General features: G+C 35.3%; 1 protein-coding gene across 2 annotated transcripts in view; it reads left to right on the forward strand.

The window, feature by feature from the left end:
* CNTN5 (contactin 5) overlaps positions 1 to 25,014 on the forward strand; it is a 1,129,093-nt gene that overhangs the window by 820,839 nt on the left and 283,240 nt on the right. For both annotated transcript variants that reach the window (XM_070623012.1, XM_070623013.1), the window contains one exon: positions 23,571 to 23,673. In XM_070623012.1, the coding sequence (XP_070479113.1) occupies positions 23,571 to 23,673 (103 nt within the window). The remainder of the gene's footprint in view (positions 1 to 23,570; positions 23,674 to 25,014) is intronic.

Raw genomic sequence — 25,014 nt, forward strand, 5'->3', positions numbered from 1 at the left:
TTCAGTGCCCCAGGAGGGCCCCCTGAGGCCAATCTCACATATTGCATTAAAAACAAAAGAAACAAATCTAACTCCAACAGCATTTGTGAGTAATACAGATTTTTACTAGACGTTTGGAGAGTAATGAATGAAGTGCTTGCATTCCACATGACACAGCAAAACTTATTAAACACTCTCCCTTTAACTACATCTCTCTTTTGCCAAGGTTTCACTCCTGCAACTGCCCTCTCTCCCTCAACACGCCTCTGACTCTCCCCACGAACACTGTCGCCTCTAGTCTCCCTTCAGGGTCTCACTGTGTCTGTCTTATGTATGGCAATTTCATACTTTCATTTCTCCTCTCATTTGAGTTCCCATCCCAGTTCTGCAGGCTTTTTTTTTTTTAAGCTTATTTTATTTTTATTTAACCCACACTTACATTTAATTACTACATGTGAGGTGTTGTTCTAAAAAATTTACAAGGATTAAAGTGAAAGAATTGAAAATGTATGCAAGTAAATGTTAACTAGAAAGAAGTTGAGGCTGTTCTCTTAATATCATGCAAGATATTAAATGCATCTCAAGGGATAGAGAGGATCACTACATTCTGCTGTTAGGTTCAATTCTCCGGGAAGATGTAGCAAAGCACCTTCCCCCAGCCCACTATGTACAGGACCAGGCTCCTCACTCCTCTTCTGGTCCAGGTGGGATCTTCTCTTACAACATCCCCCTTCTTCCATAGGCAGCATTTTCCCAATCCTGTTCCCTGGGGCTATAGTGACGCCACAGTGGTACAGAGAGGATAATAAAAAAAGAAAAGAAAAGGAAAGAATACAGTCCAGAGGTCCTTTTCTCATCCCTGGTGTTGTATAATACAGTAGAGAGAAGAACAATTGAAGAAGTAACTTGAGAAAGTGAGTGGGAATAGATTCAGACGTGCAGAAAGATTGGCCTTTGTTAGAGAATCCATGTCACAATGGAGAGAAAAATAAAGACTACAGATGCAGATAACCTACTATTTGGTGGTGGAAAGTCTGATGGCTTTTTTTTTAAGTGAACTACAGGCAAAGTCATCAGCTGAGAATGTATGTGTAAATAACATATTTATTTTTAAGGCAAGAATTGTGTCAACAAGGAAATTATGCACAGAATTATCTAATTACATAATCCATTAATCAACCCCATTAATTTACTACTGAATAATGTAAGTCCTAAAAACAGTTTAAAAATATTAAAAATGGCATGCCCCTGAAGACTGTAATAGGATGAATAATGGCATCCAAGTTGTCCACATCCTAATTCCTGAAAATTTTGAATGTTACCTTATATGGTAAAGGGACTTTGCAGATGTGATTAAGCTAAGGATCTTGACATTGTGGACATTACCCTGGATTACTCTGGTTGACTAGGGTCAGCTCTAAATGTAATCACAAGTGTCCTTATAAGAGAGAAGCAGAGGGAGATTTGACCACAGAAGAGGAGAAGGCAATGTATGATGAAAGTGGAGATTGGAGTGATAAGATTTAAAGATGAAAGAAGGGGCCATAGCTGAGGAATGTAAGGGATGTGACTCTAGGTGCCTGAAAAGGCAAGGAAAGGGATCCTCTCTAGAGCCTCCCAAAGGAAGATGCTCTGCCCTCAAGATGGCAAGGGAAGCCTCCTTGGTTTAGGCCCAGTGAAACTGATTTTGAACTTCCGACTTCCAGAACTGTAAGAGAATAAGTGTGTGTCATTTTAAATAAGCAAGTTTGTGGGGGTTTTTTTATAGCAACCATAGAAAACTAATACAAAGAACAAAGAGAAATCTGGAGCAAATTTTTTTCCTTACTTGTCTCTGGAATATTCATGGTTATTCTGGTAGTGTTGGAGTTGGCTTGTTCCTGCTTGCAAGAGTCCATTGTATGCATCTCTTCCCTTCTTGGTAGCTTGAAATCAGGCTCCAACTCCAGAGAGCTGGCTGTTAAACAGCATTCTGCTGGTTATTTAGCATGTAAGATTAAAGTTATTGACTCAGAAATAACATTTGAAAGAATAAACATCAATTTAAATGTACCCCTGTTCTACCCCAGTCATCTCTGTTTTGCCCCTGATGAAGTAGACTGGATCTTGTTGATTGTCTCTTTCTGCTCCCTGAAATTTGGTTTGTCACTCCAACAGTGAGATGCAACAAAGTCGCTCTTATTTTCTGATCAGTCTGTTTATCACAAAGGAATATGGCAATTGGAATGGCCTTGGATATTCTTAATTTTTTCACTTTCTCCTCTAAGTTCTGCTCCTTGAGTATTGAATTTCCTACTCTAAACCCAAGAGAGTTTTTCTTCCCCTGTTTTGTATTGAAAATTTTCTATTTATGAATAGTTCCAAGAGGACTTGGAAAACTTGTGACAAGAACACTCCCATTCGGGTATATTTATGTATGCAAAGAAAGCTGAATAATATTAAGATTTTGTGTCAAGCTCTGCAGGAATATAGAAACTTATTTGGCTTTTATTAATCTTTTATTTATTCTGGTATGTGTCTCTTTGGAAAGCTTATCATCTTGCAATGACACAAATTAACTAAAAGCATCAAGAAATCATTGCATGATTTCTGAATAAAACGAATACTTTGTTTGCTCAGATGTCCTGACAATCAGTTATTTCAGACACTTCAATTTCTCCTCAAGCAGACTTATAAAAACAATTTGAACTTCTATCTATAGAGATAGGAATTTTTATCAAGAAAAACAATGTTCATCATTTTATTAACTCCCTTAATATGTCTTAGAAATTTTGAAGAATTATTTAATAAGTGCTTACAAATAAGAAGATAAATTTGTTAAACATGTATCTAACTCAGGCTTTTTCCTGGCTTCCTACATGAAAATTTGTTATTGTAATTCAGGAAATAAAATCCAAAAGGATGTAAACTTTTGATAACTGGCATTGTCACAGTAAATATGTCATTCTTAATATGAAAAAGGAATGTCAACTTTGAGGGTTTTGTAAGTGTTTTCTCAGCCTTCATCATTCTTGACCTTTTAGAAATCTGTGTTTAAAGCTGAAAATACTTTCTCTTCTTGACTTACCTGGCAGTAGATTCTCCTGAACAGTTTCAGATGAACCTTTCACTGTCTCTTCTCAATCTACCCATAAATCAATCATTCCATTTAGCTATCCATCTGTATGTGTCCGTTCGACCATTTGTCTGGCTTGTTTACACTTGCCATTGTTCCGTACAGGATTTAAGTAGGTTTATCCTTCTAAATGTAGGTGTTCTTCCAGGCTTCTACTCCCGAGCCCCCTCTGTATTTCTAAATATTTTTCTTTAGTAGGCTCTTCTATTTCTCTATTTCCAGTTTAGAATCTTAACTTCTCCAGCTTATATCTGTGTTGTTGGTGAGATCGCCTCCCTCCTAAACATCTAATGTAAATATTTCTGGATCAATTAGAACCCTTCTAATCTCATGACCACATCTATATTCCATAGGTCTGGCAAGCCCTGTGAATTCTGCATCTGCAATGTCATCCTCATGCATCCCCTTCTTTTCTCTTCTAATTGTAACACAGTCTACCTTTTACCCAGATCAGTGGCTTTTAACTGCCTTTTTCTACAATTCACATAAGGTGAATAGTATTCCTATCCAAAACTCACTTTCAAGAGCATTGCCAGATTCTAGGCTGTAGAAGAAAAGAGAGGCTGTGAGTACAATGCCAGTGAACTAGCTGTAACACCATCTCCTAAACCATCAATCAAGGAAGGCTACAGAAAGCAAATTCATGAGAGTGGCATCATTACAGAGATTTAAACTAGAATCTATCTTGATTAATTTTGTTTAAAGTCAACCGGTCACAAAATCAAGTTTGATTAACCACCTACTTTATCCTTGGACAAGAGACTTAACCTGTCTGTGCTTCAATTTATTTATCTGAACACGAGGATAGCATGGATACTTGTCTCATAGGGTTATTGTGAGGATTGAATGCATTCATACATGCAAAGCAATTAGAACAGTGTCTGTTACATAATAAGCTTTACTAAAGGTTAGCTATTAACACAGTATTTATGGCACAGTTCCCACTGCATTTCAACAGTGTATGGGTCGTTGCAGTTAGGAACTACTTTCCTAGACTTTTTCTATTCCTGTAGTGTTTATTGTTGCTTTTCTTGTTTACTGTGTAAATTCAAACTCCTCTGACTAGAATTGAGATTTTGATAGAGGTGGAGGGGTGGGGGAGAAGCAGCATTGGGAGAAGTTTTATATTCCATCACTTATCTTCAATCTTTCTCCATCTAAAATGTACTCCAGAATTTTCTGACTCCATTGCCTTTGTCCCTCTTCTCTCTTCTTGAGATGCCCTCTTGACTCCTAGCTCAGTCTGGAAGCATTTTAATGACTTGACTGTGATATTATAGCTAGTCAGTTACAATAAACAGGAATGTAATCCACCATATAACAATATAATACACTATGTAATAAGTATAGTTAGGATTTTATTCTAAAAGCATTTCCTTATGTTTGTCCATATTGAAATTCATCTGTCACTTTTATAATACCCACCCATACAGCCTTATGATAATCTTCATGGAAATTATATTTGCTGCCTTGATATTTTGCTACCCAGTAGAGCTCAGTATCACCTGAAAGTTTGGAGATTTTATTATTCCTATATTACTATATGTCCCGTATTAAAATGCTTTACAAAATAATCAACAAATGCCAGCCCCAACTCAACACCTGAGCACTATTCCATTTTGCCAACAAGTTGCTTCCCATACCTAAGGTATTTCCCTGGCTGTGACAAAACATTATCCCTCCACATTATTTCAATTCACTGTTTGCTTGTTTGATTTAAAATAGCATTTAATAAAATTTCTCAAAAGCTTTTGGAAGTCTATAACATTACATCTAATAGGCCAGCATTTGATAGTATGATCCTCAAATATTTGTATGAGAATAATCTAGAGTGCTTGTAAAAAATGGAAACATTGGGCCATACCCAAGATCCACCCAATCAGAATTTCTGATGTGATCCTAGAAATCAGCAGTTTTTAATTCCAGAAATGTTGTAAAGTGAACAAATTATCAACAAATCTTTTCAAGACACAGGGAATGACTCTGCTCCCCTCCCTCCCAAGGGGACCCCAGGAGCCCTCTCTCAACTGAAAGTACTAGGAACAATTAAATACAAATGATCTCTCTCCCTAAGGGGCCGGAGCTCTTCTCCCAGGTCCAGTGAGTCATCAGGCCCTCCCAGAACCACACTCAGCTAGCAGACTGTGCAATGTCTTTAAGAATGTTTACCAGCCTGAAGAGTAAAGCCCTAGAACCACTCTTTCCCTGGGAGTTCTCAGGAGAACCTGGGTCTTCATATACACCACCTGGACTCCACTATTGCTATTGTTCTGTTGCCGGTACTCCTTCAGAGAAAGGGTTGGAAGAAAGTGGTAGTTTAAGACAGGCAAGTCATCTTCACCCTGTAAATCCCAGGAATTTGCATTTCCATAGCACTGCCCAGCTATTTCACATATTGAGTACAGTTGAGAACCACTGCACTAATCATTACTTGCCAAGTGTTTTTTTTTTTTTTTTTTTTAATGTTACATACTCTTCCTATTTTTAAAGCTCTTCTTTATACTGGACAGGACTTCAAACAAAAGTTGCATGAAAGACTATACAGAATCATGTTAAGGAGAATCTTGCTAAAAATTCAGCATTAATATTTCCCTTAAATATTCTGATTCAGTAGGCTTGTAGTGGTGATTAGAGATACGTATTTTGGACCACATCACTGGGAATTTTTATTCTCAATCAAGTTAGGGAATGTCTGACATTTTATTTTATCTCACTTAACAATTGTGACTTTATAATGATTGGCAAACATCACACTATTTCTGCAATTGGTCCATTGCCTCTGGAATATTTTTAAATGTATTTAATTCATAATTTTAGATAATCTTTAAGGTAATTATTGAAAGTTAAAATGCTACTTTTGGAGGAGTGCCATTATAACAGAGCTGCCAAAAGTTCCATAGGTCTTTTCACTTTATTTAGACAATCTTTCCATTATTAATAAGGTGCCCATTTTCCTGTGGTTGCCAATTTTCCTTACCTTGCTTTGTACTGCTATTCTTAACATGATCTACCTGACTTTTCTCTGAGCATCCAATAAGGTATTGAAAAGTAACCTTCAGTCTCCCTATGAATCATTTGAAATTATTTTCTTCCATTTTTCTCCTGAACTAATTCTCACATTTTGTCACAGTTAATTTGTCTAAAACTGAGCAACTCTATGGTAGATATCTTAAGGTTTCCCTTATCCTGAAAAGATATCGAATTTATATTCTTATTTATATCCTTCTGTATTGAATTATATTCTTATTTTGTGATCACGTTTATTATCAGTGCTAAAAATCACATCCAGGATATTGAGGTTCTAAAACTCCTTCTTCTGGAAAGTAATTTGTAATATTCAGAAGAGTTTCTTCCACAGGTCACCCCAATGAGATATTTTGCAAATTGATCATAAATAACAAAACTGATTTTTTTAACAAATGTACTGAAACTCATATATTTAAATGAATGTTGTGTTCTTCAAAGTAGACGTCCTGGGAGGCAATTTACTTATACGAATATAATCTTGCCATTATTCTAAACATTTAAAACTCAATGATTCATCTTACTATTTCATAACCCTTGTCTTTCAGCGCTGTCGAAGAGAGACATCAGTGCATAAGTGGAGGCTTGATAATGATTAACGTTTTTCCTATGCACCAAGCACTGAGCTGAAAGCATTTCATGCATTCTCTCATTTAGTCCTCATGACAAAACAGCATTTTGATCTAATATATTTTTCATAGTTAAAGAATCTGCCATTTAGACAGGCAAGAGGTCCTCTTACCTATGTTTGTATGGCTGTAACAAGCACACTCTTCAATGTTATACTTTATTGCTTAGTTACCAGCTGGTTAAGGGACTTGCCGAAGGTCACAGTTGGTGGGAGATGTAGAACTCAAGCTCTTACTCACAGCGAGTGTTTTTCTATTGCATCATTATGCCTCCTTTGTGATAGCAATGCCAAATTAGAGTTTGGGATTACTTTATCAATATTACCTAAAATCATATTTAAAGGATGTGGTTAAAGATGAGCCTCTAGGATGAATAGCATGCCTATCCTAGAAGCAATATTTGCTTCTTCCCAAGTTCATTGGAATGGATGTTGTGAGGATTTTTTTCTCAATTCATAAAGAAAGAGAAAATCCATCAAAGTTATGAAATTAGGTAAAGTGTAGGGGTAACCCATATAAGTAAAATTGCGGTTATCCTGATCTTTGGGAATGACAGACTTCATCTATAGAGAATGTAAGGTTGCCTGCTATACAGTGTGTTAATTATCTGTCAAAATATCTGTCAAGAGAATACATAGCCTAATTTTCTTAATAATTAGTAAGGTCTGCTTAATATTATACCATGCTCTTTTTCTTTAAATGTAGGTTTTCTTTTAAAATGTCAGAGTGTTAAAAAAGTATAACTGTAAAGAAAAAGAAAATGAAGAATGTGCCAAATCCAGAATCCTAAAGAATATTTCTCTTACTCATTGGTTTAATAAATAAATTAAAGCCAACATGAAGAAATATCCTGCTGTCATCCTGACCTCACGATTATCAAATACATGTCTTACAAATTTTATAGATGGCCAACTTGCAAATGATTCATATGTATAAACAGCCGCCTGCCACAAGTTGGTCACTGACACAGGCTCTTCTGTCTTTTCCTTTGTTTAACCAAAAGACATATCCTTAAGAAGCTTTTAGAGAATTTGAAATTTACAAGGGAGTTAAAAAAGAAAAGTTAAAAGAGAGAAAACCGGTTGGAACAATTTAGAGACTAACGTCAGAAATAGACTCTCAGGCAGGTCTGGCCAATGCAGCAGATCCACTGTCTACAACCTCTCCCTTCCCTGTGGCAACATATTTATACTACTCAGGCTAAACTTCCACCAAACAGTCATTTAGGTGGATGATCATTATATTTTAAAAAATAAGATGCCACAGACAGAATAAGAGATCAATAATTTTTACTTTAGTGTATATTATTTAAATTGTATCTTTTTGCTTTTAACATCTTACTGAGACACTTTTCCAGAGATAAAGGAGTATGGGTTATATGGGAAGAGAGTTGGATAGGATTGTGAAGGATAATAAAAGGGAATTTAGCATCACTTTTAAAATTTACATATAAATCAGTTGAGTCAGGCAGAGAGCTTTTGAGGCAGACTTAATTATTTTGTAATCCCAGTTCAGCCACATTTTAACTATGTGACCCACCTTTTCTAAAACTTGGTTTCTTGATTCATATAACAGTGATTATATCTGCCTTGAGATTGCCATAAAGATTAGAATAATTTTGCATTTAAAGAATCTGACACAGTTTACACTTTTTTGGTATTGGAGGTTCAAGAGGAATAACACACACTTTGACTCTCAAAAACCTTGCGCTCTAATAGGGAAGATAGACAAGGTGATGGTTATGTTAAAGGAAGTCACATCACAGAGTGCAAAGAGTAAAATTAAGAGGTGTCATATGTCAGGGGAGCAAAGAGGACAGGAACTAACTCTACAGGGCCATCAGGAACACTTGCACAGTGCAATGACATTGCAGAGTGAAGTGACATTTGAGTGCATAGACAGAAGGAAAACATACACAAGGTAACTAGGGAAGAAAAGTAAATAAAAAGAAGTGGAATATGAGAAAAAACACATTTCAAGTTTTTGTCTGAGGCTGACTCTGCATCTATGAAGGAAGCATGTGTAGGGAAGATAGGTGATTTATTTTTCTCCTTCCTTCTTAACCCTAAAGATCTTTGCTTCTTGGACCTAGAACCTCAAATCGCCATGTTAGTACCATAAACCACTTGTTATGAACTAGGTAGTATTGTATGAGTTAAATAGTAACTAAACAATTACTTACTATTTTCTATGAAAAAAACTATGTCATTGGCTCCAAAGCACTGATTTACTGCAGAACACATGGGATACAATTCATTCATTATTTAGCAGTGTGGAGAAGGGCACGCACTCTGGAGCCAGACTTACTGAATTCAAATTCTCTCTGTGGTATTTAATGGGCATGACTTTGGACAAGTTTTCAACCTTTCTGATTCAGTTTCCTCAGAGGTAAAATAAAGATAATTAGTAGGTCAATTAAAAGGGTTGTGAGGATTAGAGTTGACACATCTAAAGGACTTAGAAAGGTACCTGGGTATACAGTAAACCCCATAGAAGGATTGGGTATTATTTTCATTATTATATTATTGTTATACATGTAGCAGTAATTGGTACTTGACCTGAAATGTCATAGTAGGCCTCTAACTGTAATTTATGTTTTCATTTATCGCTACAACTTTAGAAATCTTATAAAAAGCTTCAAAAATAAGGGAGGAGTAGGTTATAAGCTACAAAAACCATTCAAAAATCTAATTACCAGCAATATAAAAAAGTCATAGTACTACTAGAAGAAATACGACCTTACAGATCATGTTTGCATCTGTCACTGTATTGCTTACTTCCCCAAAGCTTGATTTCAGTAAACCTACTTAAACCTGTGGAACAGATTTGTCAAGTGGGGATAAGGTGATGTGTAACTTAAAAAAAGGAAAAACAGATTTCCCAAGACTTTTCGGTGTTAGAAATTCAACCTTTGTATAGCCAGTGTGTTGCAGTGAACACTTAGTCTTACTATAGGTAGAGTCCTGCTCTGGTTTTCTTCTGAAAGCATGTATTCATACCCACACAGAACTAGGACAATTTGCAAAGGAGGATCCCTTTGCATTGTTATGAATCCTCTTCTGACTTATTTCCTTCCTTTTCTAAGAAAGAAAAAGTGTATCTTTTATAGTCTATTAAATATCAGTTCCTAATTGCTGTTGCTTATTAATGTGAGTAGTTATATTAAATAATTATTTGGTAGTCAAATTCTTTTTGATCTTTGTTTTAGCTTAATACTGGATAATATATTCAACAAAGAAGGATACTAAAAATCCTGATTAATGTAGTCCTATTGTTGTATATTGCCAAGACAAATAGATTCTTTTGTGAAAATAAAGATGTGAAAACTCAAATACTTTGTGATTTAGTCATCATCATTGACAAGCTTAAGCTAAAATCTCCATTTCATCAGTGTTAAAGACCTAAATTAAATCTTTTTAATGACCAAAGAATAGACAGTTCTACAATATATTAATGGGTTAATCCATTTTTAAAATATTATATATTTTTGTTATATACACATGTATATATCCATATAGAATCAAAAATTGGTAAATCTAATTTTTCTCCCAAATGACATTGAAATCTGAAATTATCCATGAGGATTTGGGGGAAATTCTGGAAGCTTTATGATGGTTTCTCAATCTTGAGTAATGATAAATTCTTGAATGAATTTGAAGGTTATTTGTCATTCTATACTGGATATATAATTTGGTACTTAGTAACTAGCCCTTATCACTTGGTTTATAGTAGACTTGGACTATCTATGTGCATCAACCTACCATGATCCGAGCCTGTATGAGCCAAAACTAAGTGTAAGATATGGCTCTAGCCACCAATAAATTAGCCATCTCATTAGAGAAACAAGACATGAAAACACAAAACATTAAATAAAACATGACCAAATAGAGATGAGAAGTGTAAATAGTAAATGCTATAAGATATACAGTATGGATCCATCATTGTGGGCTACTGTGGCTGTAGAAAATATTATTGAGCAAAAGAAATTTAATCTGATCTTGTTAATGAAGAGCATTTGAGTGGATATATAGGTTGATAAGTTCAATATAGCAGATAAATGAATGCGCCATTTCAGAGACAGTCTAACCAGAGTAGTGGACTTTTTATGGTCAAGTGAAAACTAGGGTTGAAACTTTAGCTTTGGAGCAGATTTTTAGGGCTTTATATGCCAAAACAATGAGTTTGAATTTCACCAATAAGGCAATGGGGAATCACTGATTTTTTAAGAAAGGGAAATAAACGATGATAATGCTATTTTACAAAAATTAATCTAGATTCATTGTACAGAATGGATTGGATAGAAAAAAACAGCAGAACCACAGGCCAAGTATACCAGCAAGCAAGGTCAAGGCAGTGACAGTTTGAATTAAAATTATGTCTATGGAAAGAAATACTAGAAAGAACGTGATAAAATTCCTTGATTTGCTCCTGAAACACTCTCAAACTTCAAATGAGAAGTGAAGAAAATGTTTATAAGAATCAATGCAAGATAGTAGATCAACATTTTGATAAGGAAACGGAATCAAGTGTTCAACAAGAAAAACTTGCAGACCATGGAATACAGGCTGCCCCAAAGAGTGACATGTAGCCTGACAGAAGTTAATCAATTTATGTTCAGGCACTGCAGGTACAAAGAAGAATACACTTCATTTCCTCTTTGCTAGATACCACAATGCAATGAGGAATACGTAGAAGTAAACATCATTAAAATGCAATGAGAAATGCGCTGAAATAATGGTTTGATCTGACTACTGTGAAAACAAAGAAAGGAGTAAAATTAAATCTTCTAAAGATGCAGAGATGAAATTTAAGTATGATTCTTAAAGCTGAATGGTAGTTTCTTAAATAGAGGAAAAGGTTAAAAGAATTACAGAGAGGCAAACAGCATGTGTTTTTAAAGTGGCATGGTTAGTTTGGGAAGTGGAGAAAAGTGTCGTATGGCTACAGTGTAAGATTTGGGAAGATAGGTGTCACTAAATATAAGGCTATATAGAGACGTAAGGATCGAATCGTGAAGCGCTTTGAAAGCAAATGCTAGGGGGTTCAGATTTTATTTTAAAAATATTATTGAGGAAACAGAGTCCTTTAAGAAGGGAATTAGCTATTAAGAAGTTTTTGTGGGGTTTTTTTGTTGTTCTTTGTTGTTTGTTTATTTGCTTGCTTGCTTTCAGGACGGTAACTCCAGCTGTAATAGGAAGGACAGACCAGCAGTTTCAAATGTTGATCTGGAGTCTTAAATGACATTTTGGAGAATGAGTTGACAGCATGCCACATTAATCTATTGACTAAGGAAAGCCAGATGAATATGATATGGGAAAATTCAGGTTTCTTTTTGAGAAGCAGATAAAGTGAGGCATTAAAACAGTTGTACAAAAAGATGAGTTTGCTTATAATGACCCAGGAGTTCAAAGATATGTTACAAAGACATTGGAAAGGAAGACAGACTAAAGGAGAATTACGAATAAGATTGGGCTAGATAGGATATTTCAGATTTGGTGATGATGGTTTTGACCACTGAGATAATTGGAATAGCAGTATGTAAATAACTGCAATACAGGGTAGAACAAAATTATTATCATAAGAAATAAAACATCACGTAATCCAGAAGTAGAGGACAAGATTTCTTGCTGGGGGAATTACGGAAGTTTTTTGTTTTTTTTTTTTACAGGGAGGAGAGCTGGTTTTTGTGTTCTTTCTTCTTCTTCCTCTTCCTCATCCTTCTCCTCTTTTCCTTCTCCATCTTTTCCTTCTCCTTCTTCATCTTTTTTTTTTAAAGCTTGGCACCTGAGCTAACATCTGTTACCAATCTTCTTTTTTTTCCTTCTTCTTCCGAAAGTCCCCCAGTACATAGTTGTATATTCTAGTTGTAGGTCCTTCTGGTTGTGCTATGTGGGATGCGGCCTCAGCATGGCTTGATGAGTGATGCCGTGTCTGCGCCCAGGATACAAACTGGGGAAACCCAGGGCCGCTGAAGCAGAGTGCATGAATTTAACAACTTGGCCACAGGGCCGGCCCTGACCTTCTTCGTCTTCTTGATGAGATACAATTTGAAGTGAAGTTTATTAATAAACTGAATTTTAGTGTGCAAGGGATGAGATTAAGGTATTTTTAGATAAAGATCAACAGCATGTGTGAAGGCTCATAATTAGTTAATGATAATGTACATTTTGAAAATAACAATCATTTATGTCACATAGAATAGTGGATGCATAAAGGGGAAGAGTGAGAGGTAAAGTTGAAAAGATAACTGGAAGCTAGAACATTGAAGTCTTTGAATGGAAAACTAAGGAATGAGACATTAGTAAATAAAGAGAAAGGATCCATGATATGCTTTTCAGCAGTTGCAGTCAACTCTAGTGTAATAATCTCTCATCCTTCTAGTTCAGTCTTCCTTATTTATAGAAGATCTTATTCTGTCTTGGTGACATCTATATTTACATCAGTGATCCATTCAATGTCCTGACCTCTCAGTTTCTTGACCTCCTTGCTTCCTATGAACCTGTACCCTATCCCACCTTAGCTATCCATTACAAAAGTAATAGGCTGATTTTTGCCATTACCAATTATTCTGCCTTCATCAAAGTTTCAATTTTAAGTAAACAGCTGTCTGCCCCATAGCCTCCTTTCTGTCCAAATAATTCTGTTTAGCACGTTCCACTGAAACCATTCTTCAACCTCTCAGGCTCCCCAGTGCTTTGATCAATCCACTGTTTCACTGTCCATCACACCCTCATGTCCTCAGATGCCTTCCATTTCTAGCTTAGATTACAAAATCATCCATTATAAACATTTTTCTCTGTACACTCCCAACTCTGTATCTCCCCAGTCTCTCTATCACATTCTATTCACTTGGCAGATCTCTAACCCCAACCTCAGCCTTTGTCCCATTCACTTCATGATGTTTCTATGCAGCTGTGGATAGGAAAAAATACATAACTTCGAACATAGGTTTTTCCTGAAATTTATGATTTTGTTTATTACTCCAGCAACAAATATAACATCTTACCTGTACCTCTATCCGTTTATGCTACCTTACCTCTTATTACGACTAAAGAACTGTTCTTGGCAGTTCTATGCACTGGACTCCATGCCCTCTTAATTCAAGGAATTTCCTTGCACTTATCCCCTCTCTCCTACCATTTGTTCCCTCCATACTGAATCATTCTCCTCAGTAAATATATTAGAATATTTACTATCTTAAAAGTAACTCTTTCTTAATTCAACACCTCTCTCCAGCTCCCATATTATTTTCTCTGCTTTCTTTTATAGCAAGACTTCCTCCAAGAGCTGTCTAAGCCATATCTCAAATTTCTCTCCTATTTTCTCTTTTTTATAATCCTATAAGGACCACCACGCATGCCATCAAGGATCTCTACACTGAGGAAGCTAATGATCTGGATAAAAGGGAATCTAACTTAATGACAATCAGAATGGAAGAAAAGGAGTGGATGGGAAAGATTTTATAGAAAGCAAATTAACAGAACTTGGCAACTGATTGATTATGGACAAATGGAGAGATTTTATCACTTTATTCACTCACAAAATATTGTTTATGCTCATGTGACCATATCACAGTAATTTAAAACAAAAATATAGATTTTTATGATTCCACATTAGAAAATTGCCTTCAATTTTCCTCAAAATGAAAAAAGAGCATAAGCATTGAAATACATAAAAATAAAATATTTGCTGCTTCTATGTCACCTATCACATATCTTCCACAGAGTTGATGATGAGCAGATTCATTAATCCGGTTATCAAATATTCTTGAGCACTGACTTTGTACCAGGCACTGTTTGGGAATGCAGAGGGAATAAAACAGTGTAATTCTTGTCCTGGTAGAGCTTATAGATTAGAAGAGAAACAGATTGAGAAAGGAATACAAGTGCTATCAGATTAAACAATTGCTTATAATCGTGATTAGTTTTACAAAAAAAAGAAGAGAGTACTATAACGTATACATATAGTCTATATATATAGGAACAGAATACAACATATATATGTATTCTATAACTGTATATATATTATAGTACTCTTTCCTTATATACACATATAAAAAGAGAGAAAGAAATTAACCTTGTTGGGTAGGGAGGGGCAGGGAGTAGAAGATCAGAAAAATCTTTCCTGAAAAAGTAATATTTGAAGTAGAGTTTAGTTGTCCACAAAATTAGAGTTGACAAAATGAATTCTGCTTTGCAAACAGTAGGAACTTTTCCTGGGGAGCAGCATAGCATAATGAGGGGAGGTTGGTTTCAGAATTAATGTAGTCCTAGATTTGAACCCCCTACTTGTCATTTTATAGCTAGTGATGTTGAGCAAGTTGCTTAACGTCTCCAATAATCAGTTTCCTCTTGTTTAAAATAGGCGCAATCATATCTACCTTGCTGTTGTTGTAACATTTAAATGACAATTTAGTTACACACATTTAACACAGCGCCAGGCTTATAACAGGTGTTCAGCCAGTGTTTATTCTCTCTCTACATCTAGAGTGTTCAATGCACAGAAAGCCCTGTGATGAGGCTGTGATAATCAACGTTTCCCCTCGGGAAATATGTATCTTTTGAACTATATCATCCATAGAGCCTTTGAAATCAGTAAGACTTTGTAAAATAAAATATGTGGTGAATTGTTTACAGAGCAAATCAGGGCCTGGTATGTTTAGTATCTCAAATGTGAGTGCTAACAGCAGGAATACTGGCATTCTCAACAACAAGACTGAAGTGAGAAAACAATCTGTGCAGATTAAAGTGTAAAAATAAACTTTTAACAATAGTTTAAACCATCCATTTATCACATTTTCTCGAAGAGTTATGCAACCAGGCAGCTGATCAACTGAGCTGGCAGAACTAATTCCTCCAGGATATTTTAAGTCCCTTGACTCCTTGGTGATTACTGTATGAATAGATAGACAGCTATGGGTAAGAAACTTTTCTGGAAGGAATAATCTCTCTGAAGAATGTTAAAAGTTTAGAAATAAAAGGCAATGTGGGTGTGTTCTAAGTAGTTGCAAGGATCAGAAGTTCACTCAAATGAACCTAATAAAAGACTTTTGTTTTTAGGAAATACATGACATGATAAAAGAAAGGAGATACTAGAGAAATCCAAGATTAGGGTCTATAATATGGCGTGACTTCATGAGAACTGAGATTGGAAGGTAACTGAATCCAAATAGTTACAGGAATCTTGGCAACACGATATATAGCTATTCCCTTTATTTCTGCTCCAGTGTGTGACTCAGCTATTGTAGACAGCTTTTCTACTGTCTGATTGGCTTAGTCTTACCCTTCCATTTGAATTAATCCTCCCTACCTTGCAGATGATGTGTGTGTAGGAACTGCCTCCTCATAACTTAGGTTGGCCTTGCCTCACCTTTATCTTATTTGTATCTCACCGCATGCTTTTAGTTTCTTGTACAAAGGACTATGGATATAACAATTTATGGTTAACGCGTTTAATGCAGTGAGAAAGTCCACCATATTTCTAGTCACTTTACTTTCTCTTTTTAGTGGAAAAAAAGTCTTCTCTTAGAAATAAATATTTGAATGAATTGTATAAAAACTTAGTTTGTAATTAAATCACAATTGAAAAGAACCAACTCTGATTAGGGAGGGAGATTCTCATAGAATTATTTAGACTTTCAAGGCATTTAATTATTGGATTGAACATTAATATGTCTTTCAAAACCATTGTATTTTTATTTAATTTCCTTTTGAGTCAATATAGTTGTTTGCCCATTATTACTGGGTCCAGTCCAGCTAGCTTCTAAAGAGTGCCCTTGGCTGTAGAAGTGAGGAATCTAGTTCATTCAATAGCTGATCTTTTGTTATAGTCACATGGCTCTTGGTGGCATATCATAAAAATCAAAGTACCAGAATTTTTAGCAGGTACCAAATTTTTCTTTTTTTTTATATATTCAAAACCACACATAGATAGACATACAGACATACACACACACTTCACAAAGTGAAAGAAAATTTAAGTATACAAAATTAACTCATAAGAGTTTTAAATAATGGACTTATTATGAAACCATATATGTTTTTGTTGTATAGATATATTTACAAAGAAGATTCTGTAATTTTATTTGTGAAGAGAAATTTGTGAAAATAGAAAACATTTACTTTTCTAAAAAAGGAAAACTCTTCAACATACTTCTCATTCGAAGTGAATGTTCAACCCTTTGCTATCAAATTTTTCAAGTTTTCTCTATCTAGCCTATTGTTTTCATGTTTAGAGAGCTTGTATGTTGTAGAGAAAAAAATTAGTTGCTTTTTTTTTGTAAGTTCTTTTTCCAAATTATTGATGCGCATGGAATGAGACCTCAGATGATAGTCGGGGGAGATGGGTATATTTCCCAAAATCACAGTGGCAAGAACAGGAGAAGAAAATACACCTTAAAATTCAGTAGTCAGAGGAAAGCAATTACAGTGTGAGGCAGCCCCTTGACCAATTCTTGATGCTTGGGAAGGGGAAAAAAATCTATTGGTTTCTCTGATTTTTGAGAACATACATAATAGTATTGAAAAACATCCCATAATAATAAACCTCTCTAGTTCTTCTCAATCTCCCTAGATAAATAATGCTCATAATGGTGCATTTGTTTGAAGATAACACAAGTCATTTATTTCCTTTTGTCAGGAGATCCTTCAATCCCTTTATTTACATAACAATGACTCACCTAAAAAGAACTATGACTCAGGGTAGTATACATTTTTTGAGGTGAGAAAACAATATATTGTCTGTCTATCTAGGCTTATGAAACTGTTATTTATCAGGGACTCATTAGGGAACTGAAAAGGAGGCATCTGGACACTTTTCTAAATGATTAAAATCTCCAAAGCCTATAACAATTTATTTGAAAACAGTAAGTAACAGGGATATATTAACCTACAATATACATTCCCTAACATACCACTAGATTTCTAAACCCTCAGTAACATTAGCAATCTCATTATACAGGAGAAAGTGAATCTAAAAAGATTCTGTGATTGCCTCAATGTTTCAATAGAGCCAGCGCTGCTGCTGGGATCTGCCTCATTTATCTGGGAATCACAGGTTGATATTTAATATGTCCTGAAAGGATGGGTACAGTGACATGTCTCAAACCCAGCACAATATCTGTAAGCATAGTGTCAACTATTTAGTCATTTCCTTTCTCTCCTCTATTTTTATCATTATTATTATTATCACTTATTTGTTGTTATTATTTATTTGGACTTTCATTTCCTTGCCAGGGGGCTTCCATAGCAGAATAATTTTATATTTATATTCAGATTGCTAAAGACAGTAAAAAATAATTGCAAATAAAGCTTCTATTGAAACTCAAGAAGTATAAAATAAAAATAATGTAGAGAACTGTGATATCACATATATTTCTGGTGAAATAAAAGAAAATCTCCAAGACATTTCACTAAGTAATTCAATGCATTAAAATATGCAAGCCATTTAACATGCAAACTATAGTTCAGTTCATTTTGATGCTTATCCTAGCTATATCTTCATTAGATTTATTGTGTTTGATTTACCAACATGTAATCACTGATAACAATACTATGAATAATATTAACTCTTGGTGCTATCTCTAGATAAAATCAGTTGCCTATTGATTGTTGAAACTATTTTTCCAAATGAGTGCCGTGCAAATTTATCAAGCCACTGCTGCAGCATCTTAATAGATGACTAATAAAATATGATGTTCCTGGATATTACTTATTATCTAGCTCCTACTTATATTTGAAATTTCTCTCTCACTGTTCTTTCATACTCAATACAATAAAATTAAATTTCTGATAAAATTCAGATAGAATCTTACTTCTATGTCTTTAATAACACTTTCCCTTCCACCTGAGAGTCACTAAACCTCCACCATCACATCTTCAACTCCAATTCTACTGGCCGAGCTTGGATCAGATGCCCATAACAAGTTAACAACCACAGCCAGGAAGGCAGAACCTATGGGAAGATAGTGGCTCTGATTCAACTCACATGGTTAGAGAAGATGGAAGAGACATTTCCCAAAAGAAGCACTGAGAATATAAGCCGCTATTCTTGAAAGACAAGATACAGATGTGGAGTACAATTGGCAAAGATGTTGAAGACAAAAATATCATATACATTCTTTGTACACAAGAAAATGATCAGCCATACCTTTTTAACTCATTAGCTATGCCAATTTTTAAAGGTTTACTAGACATGAATTATTAACCCTAGAGATGAGTATTGCCATGAGTGTCAGGCAGAAATGTCATTTAAAATATGTAACAACTGTCATCACATGGACAGTGACCAATCAGAACTGATCTCCAGATGATCAGAAAAAAAAGCAAACAAATCTGGCTCTGGTATGAGAACTAATACATACATTTGATTATAATTTGTCCTACTTTTAGTGCAAGTCATCAATGAATGCAGATTATAGACCCTCTGTATGCCATTTTTTCAGGCATTTTTAGTCTGCTACATTCTAATACTAAAAAGGACAAATAAGATGATAAAAATCAGAATTAAGGCAGGTCCAACTTTGAATTTCTTTAATGTACATAAAATCACCCAGACAAATTATTAAAAAATAGAGTCAGTAGCCCCTCCTTCAAAGATTATTTATCACCGGGCTTGGAGTTGAACGCTGTAGCCTGAAATTTTAATAAGTTTTCCCGATTTTTCTGATTGTCATTGGCTCTCTGTTCTGCAATATACTTGGAAAAATACTGCTCTAAATTGCATTCCACTTATGGAAAAGCTCTCTAGTTCTTTGTAAGTAATTGGAATAAATAAGAAAATCAACAACCATGAAGACATAGAAAGAGAGTAATATGCTCTCAGCTGGAAGGCTTCTGTTATTAGGAATTAGAGTAATTTGAGGTCATCTTTTAATGGCATGTAATTCCAAAGTAGGGCAGTCAGCTAAGCCAGAAGAGATAGGTAGGGGGAAAGACATGAAGACACAGTGAGGTGTCTCGAGCATATTTAAGTTAGTACTAGGGGCTATCAAAAAATAAAAGAGTTACCTTGACTGAAGAGATAAGCCTAATATTTTGATCTTTACTTATGTGTCTTACATAACTGTTTCCCTTTCCTTTCATCATCATACCCTACCCAACAAAAGAAATTACAAGCTAAGCTGCATATGACTTGAGATATTAAAAACTGCAGCTGAAATAAACCAAATAGCCATGACAGACAATCAACAATTGATGTAGCTTGTGTGGTATGCATGGACTCCTATACTCTGTGATTGAAATCCCTCAACAGAGTGATGTCAAGAAAATAGGTATGGACTTAAGGTCAGAAAAGTCCTATTTTTGCCCCATTTCCACCAACAGTTTTCCATAAGGCCTGGGGCCAATTAGCTGTCTTCTTTGACTCTTAGCTCTCTCATCTTTAAAAGGAAGAGGGTATATTATATAAGCTAAGTTGAACTTTAGCTCTAACATGAAATTATCCCATGAAACATAAAACAAAACTTAATTCCTGAATGTAATCAATTGTTAAAGAGCGAGACATATTTAAAGAGATTTCTGTCTTATATCATCATTATCGAACTAAAATGCCATTTATTTCTTATAGTACAGTACAGCTCAAACTAGGTAAAACAATTTGAAGCCTCTTATTCAAAGCTTTTCATTGTATTTTTAATATCTAGTTCAGATATTAACAAACTTCTTGGGCCCTGCAGTGAGGCTTAATAGTGTCTTTGGCCAAATGGGAATCATTTGAGGAACACCAGGAGGCCCTACCTAGACAAAATTACTTCCCAAATACTACCAGGAGTGCCCATCATTTGAATCCGTCTTAAAGATTAAAGTTATAAAAGAATGTCTTCTTTGCAATTCACAAACATTATCTGAAAGACACGAGAGAGAATATATGGATCTGGCTCCTATTCACCAATAATTTCAGTAATACCTTGGTATTATTCAGAGGCAGATCAAAGTTTTAAAGGACATGAAATGTTGTACAATTGTAGGACGCTCTTTAATAAAAAGAATACAAAAGCATTACTATAAAAGTGGATTCTAAAGGAAATTTTTATTTAGGATAGGAAAAGAAATCAACACAAGCTACTGGAGCTTTGGAGATTCAAGTTCCTTTCTTCTGAGACCTAACAACGCCCTGGAAATAATTATATAGAAATATTTTCTAAATTCAGCTTGACTGTCACTGCCCTTCTACAACACTCCACGGCACTCAGCAACTGCCAGCATTCACAGGAACCAGTGGAAGTAAGGGTGTTAAGTTTAATAAGCATCATACTAAATCATCTATTATTAAACCATCATGTTAACAGGCAGACAAGGAACAAGAATACTAGAGAATCAATGTTAAGAGTGGATGGGGAGATTGGAAGCTGACTTTAGGGACTGCTTCAGGTGAGGAGTCAAAGATAGCCACTGAACAGATGCCTGGGAGTCCTCATATGGGGGCTTACAAGAGGGCATTAAAGATGAACCTTCCATTGGATACCTTCAGCCAGGTATCACCAGCAGGCCAAATCCTGCTATTCAGGAGAGACAGAGGGAAAAAAGAAGACACGAGGACATAAAAGAAAAGAAGTTGGAAAGTGTTGGGGGAGGGCAGGCGAAGGAAACAAAAAAAGAAGTAGAAGCAAAAACCATTATTGAGAAAGAGATAGAGACGAAGTGCTTAAACATCTGTTTTGAGTGATATAGCAGTACTAACCTTTCAATTCGCTTGCCATTTGTCAGACTTTTTGTGTGCAGCAAGCATTAAACTAGGAAGCAATCCAGGGAGTTAGCTTGATAGAGCAAAACATTACATTAATGGTAATTCTCTTCTATTCCCTCACTTTATAGATTAGAAAAATGAGACACAGAGGTTGCAACCTGTCAGAGATGGCACAGTCTAGTCATTAACAGAGCCAAGTCCAGAAGCCCCAATCTCTTTGATGAAAACATCAGTAATATTTTCTCTATTATTGCTTTGCAAAAAACTAGCAAAAAGAGGAAAGATGATCTTCATGTTCTCAGTGAACTTAAACACTTTCCATCTAAAGTTATCTGCATTCTTCCTTCAAGGCTCAGCTCAGATCAATAATAGCAAACAAAAAATGAACACAGAAAGATTTTCTTTGCCAAAGGTAACCTTTTCTCCCTTTGCACATACAGTGCATCTTGCCTTTATATCTTATAACATTTATTTTATTCTATCTGGGTTTCTTTCTCTTCTCTCTCATCACATATACATGCACAACGGAATCGCACATAGACTTATATGTACAAACATGGGCATAAACATAGATGTCCCCAAACACACACACAAGCTCCTCAGACAAGTGTCTATGCTAAATGATAACTATGTCCTCTGTCGTGCTTTACACATAAGGATCTCCGAAAAATTATTTTTGGGAGACAGTTAGCTCCAGGGCTACCTGAGGGCACTAGCCATGGAATTCACCAGGCCTCAGCTAGTGCATTGTATTTTGATAGGTGAAAGTCCTATCCAATCTCATGGCTTCAACTGCCACCTCTAAATTAGGATGCTAAGTGTGTACAACATGCCCAGAACACATGTCAAGCTTCATTCTCTCATTACGTTATCTGGTCAGACACTTTCTTCTGAATATCCTATAGGTATCACACTCAATACTCCTAAAATGAAAGTCATCAGCTTTCCTACTGTAGCTGTGTTCTGTTCATTGACATTGCCCAACTCCCCCAAGCTGGAAACCTTAATGTTATTATTGATGAGGTCCACACCCTTATCCCCAACACCCTCATTGTGTAACACATTCAATTCTTCGTAGGTTCTCCCATCTAGCGCCTTTTCTCTTTGTTCACTACCGTAACTCAAGTCCAGGCCTTTATTGCTTCTATCTTGGGTTATTGAATAATGTAATTGATTTACCAGTCTCTGCTCCAGTTCCAGTATATACATCTCAGCAAAATGCCAGTCCCCTATTCAAAACCCCAATGGCTCCAAGTTACTTACAGATTTAGGTTTGAATGTCTTACTCTGATAATCAAAGCCCTCTTTTTTTGGACTCCATTTATATTCACAAATTTGTCTAGTATCACTTCCCTTCACATACCAACATGCCAGAAAAACTGATATTCCTATTTCTGGTGGTTTCCTGTCTCTTTGACTTTGTTCTTACAGTTCCATTTACTTTCACTCCTATCTTTTCCCTACTTATCCAAATCCTAACTATTCTTATAATCTCCTCAAATGCACACAATACTTTAGAGATATCTCATTCATGACACCCATCACTTCCTATCTTGCATTATGATTATTTTGATATATAGCTCTTCTCCCACACTTGGGTATATGTTGTTTTTTCCTTTAAGAATACACTTGTGGAGTGCTTGAGAGCACAGTTCATGGCTGATTTATCTTTGTAACTCCCACAATGCCTAGCAAAATGCTTACACATTATGGATATTCAACAAATAAATGTTGACTTAATAAATAAATATTCATTCACGTGACAAAGATAAAGAAAGTTCCAACACCTATACTTATTTTTAAAAGAATCAACACTATTATTTACCATGGGAAATGTTCATAGTTATTTATTTCCTCTGGAACATAATCAGTAACTAAACTACCAGTGTTAATTAACACTTTCAGTAATTTTTGTCTTAAATGGTATTGAACATACATGCAACCCAATCGTTCAGGGAAGACTAAGACTTCATCATAATCATTAAGTCTGAGTGTACTTATTTCAATGCATCAAAAATTTAGCAGTCATCAAACGGACATTAACAATCGAACCACAGTGCTTTTCAATGTAACATCTCCGGGATTGGAAAGAAATTGTGACATTCATTTTATGCTTAAAGATTATTCTTATTTCCCAGGTGTGATGGGAGAATATGAGCCGAAAATTGAGGTCCATTTTCCTTTCATGGTTACAGCTGCTAAGGGAACAACTGTTAAGATGGAGTGCTTTGCACTTGGCAAGTAAGTACATATTCTTCCATAATTAGACACAATTGTTTATTAAAATGTGACATATCTTATTTTTGGATCACTTATTTTGTTAGGTGTCATTTTCTCAGAAACTCCTTGGTGGCTATTCGTTTTTTAAAAGAAGGGCAAATGGGAATTGATGAAGTAACCAATTATAATTAGCTTTCTAGTCATTTCTATGAACAATAACTTATGTAATTTTACCATTTTAACATAAAGGAAACTTCTTTAAATAGAAGAAGAGCTTTAAATCTCTTTGCCTACATGTCATAAAATTTCAGTATCATTCTTAAATTTCATTCAGCAATGACGTAAATAAAAAGATGATAAAAGGATAAGGTGCTAACTGCTCCCCATGTATAAGATGTAAATTCTGATAAGATATAATAAGACAACAGTATAAAAGTCATGACAACAATAGTTACAGTGAGCGAACTGATTACTTCAGTGTCTCCTGAAATGATAACATGGTAGCACCAGCTGTCAATATGTACAACATGTAATCATCCCCCAAATCAGAAAGATGATTTATATCACACTCTAATGTCTGCTATACTTAATGATTCCATTTCTGAGGGTTTAAATCCTGTGATATATAATCACTTGTCAATGATGTTTACAATATGAGTGTTGGGCGTAGAGGCAGGAGTGGGATTTTGATTATATTTGATTAGAGTATTATGATTTATTTTAAACAGAGTGTTGTTGTTTTGGTTTTTTAGGGTGATAAGACCTCGGGGTCCTTTCTAGACTCTATAATTATAATTTGCATGAATGCATCTCTATCAGATTTACTAATCATTTGACTTCAGTTGTGGTGAGCTAACTCCCACAGCATAACTATAAAGTACTTGGAGATAAAACTGCTATACAAATGTGCTTAAAGTAAGCTTAGCCTATGGGGGAGGAAAATATTAGTAAATATGAAAAATTCAGCTAATAAGAGGGGGTTTAGGGCATGAACATAGTAAATACTATGTTTTCTAATTTCAAGACTGATTGAGATAACGTATATGTGCAATTTTGCTTAAACCTAAATAGAAGCAGGATCATAATAGACCAAAAAGAAAATAAATTATTGTGTGGCCCATCTTTTGAGCAAAAGATGCATATAAATAGAAATACATTTCAAGAATTTAAAATTCATCTAGGGAGGTATTTGGGCAGATATCTGAAGAAGTCTTCCAAACCTAAAGATACAGTTGACCTTCTATATACTCCTGGATAGGGAGGGCCGGCTAAGGTACTTCAGCATCCATGGATTTTGGTATCTGTGGGGGGTCCTGGAACCAATCCCCCTTTGCTCCCAAGGCACCACTGTATTAGTTAAAT

The sequence above is a fragment of the Equus przewalskii genome, chromosome 6 (assembly GCF_037783145.1).
Source record: "Equus przewalskii isolate Varuska chromosome 6, EquPr2, whole genome shotgun sequence".
NCBI lineage: Eukaryota > Metazoa > Chordata > Mammalia > Perissodactyla > Equidae > Equus > Equus przewalskii.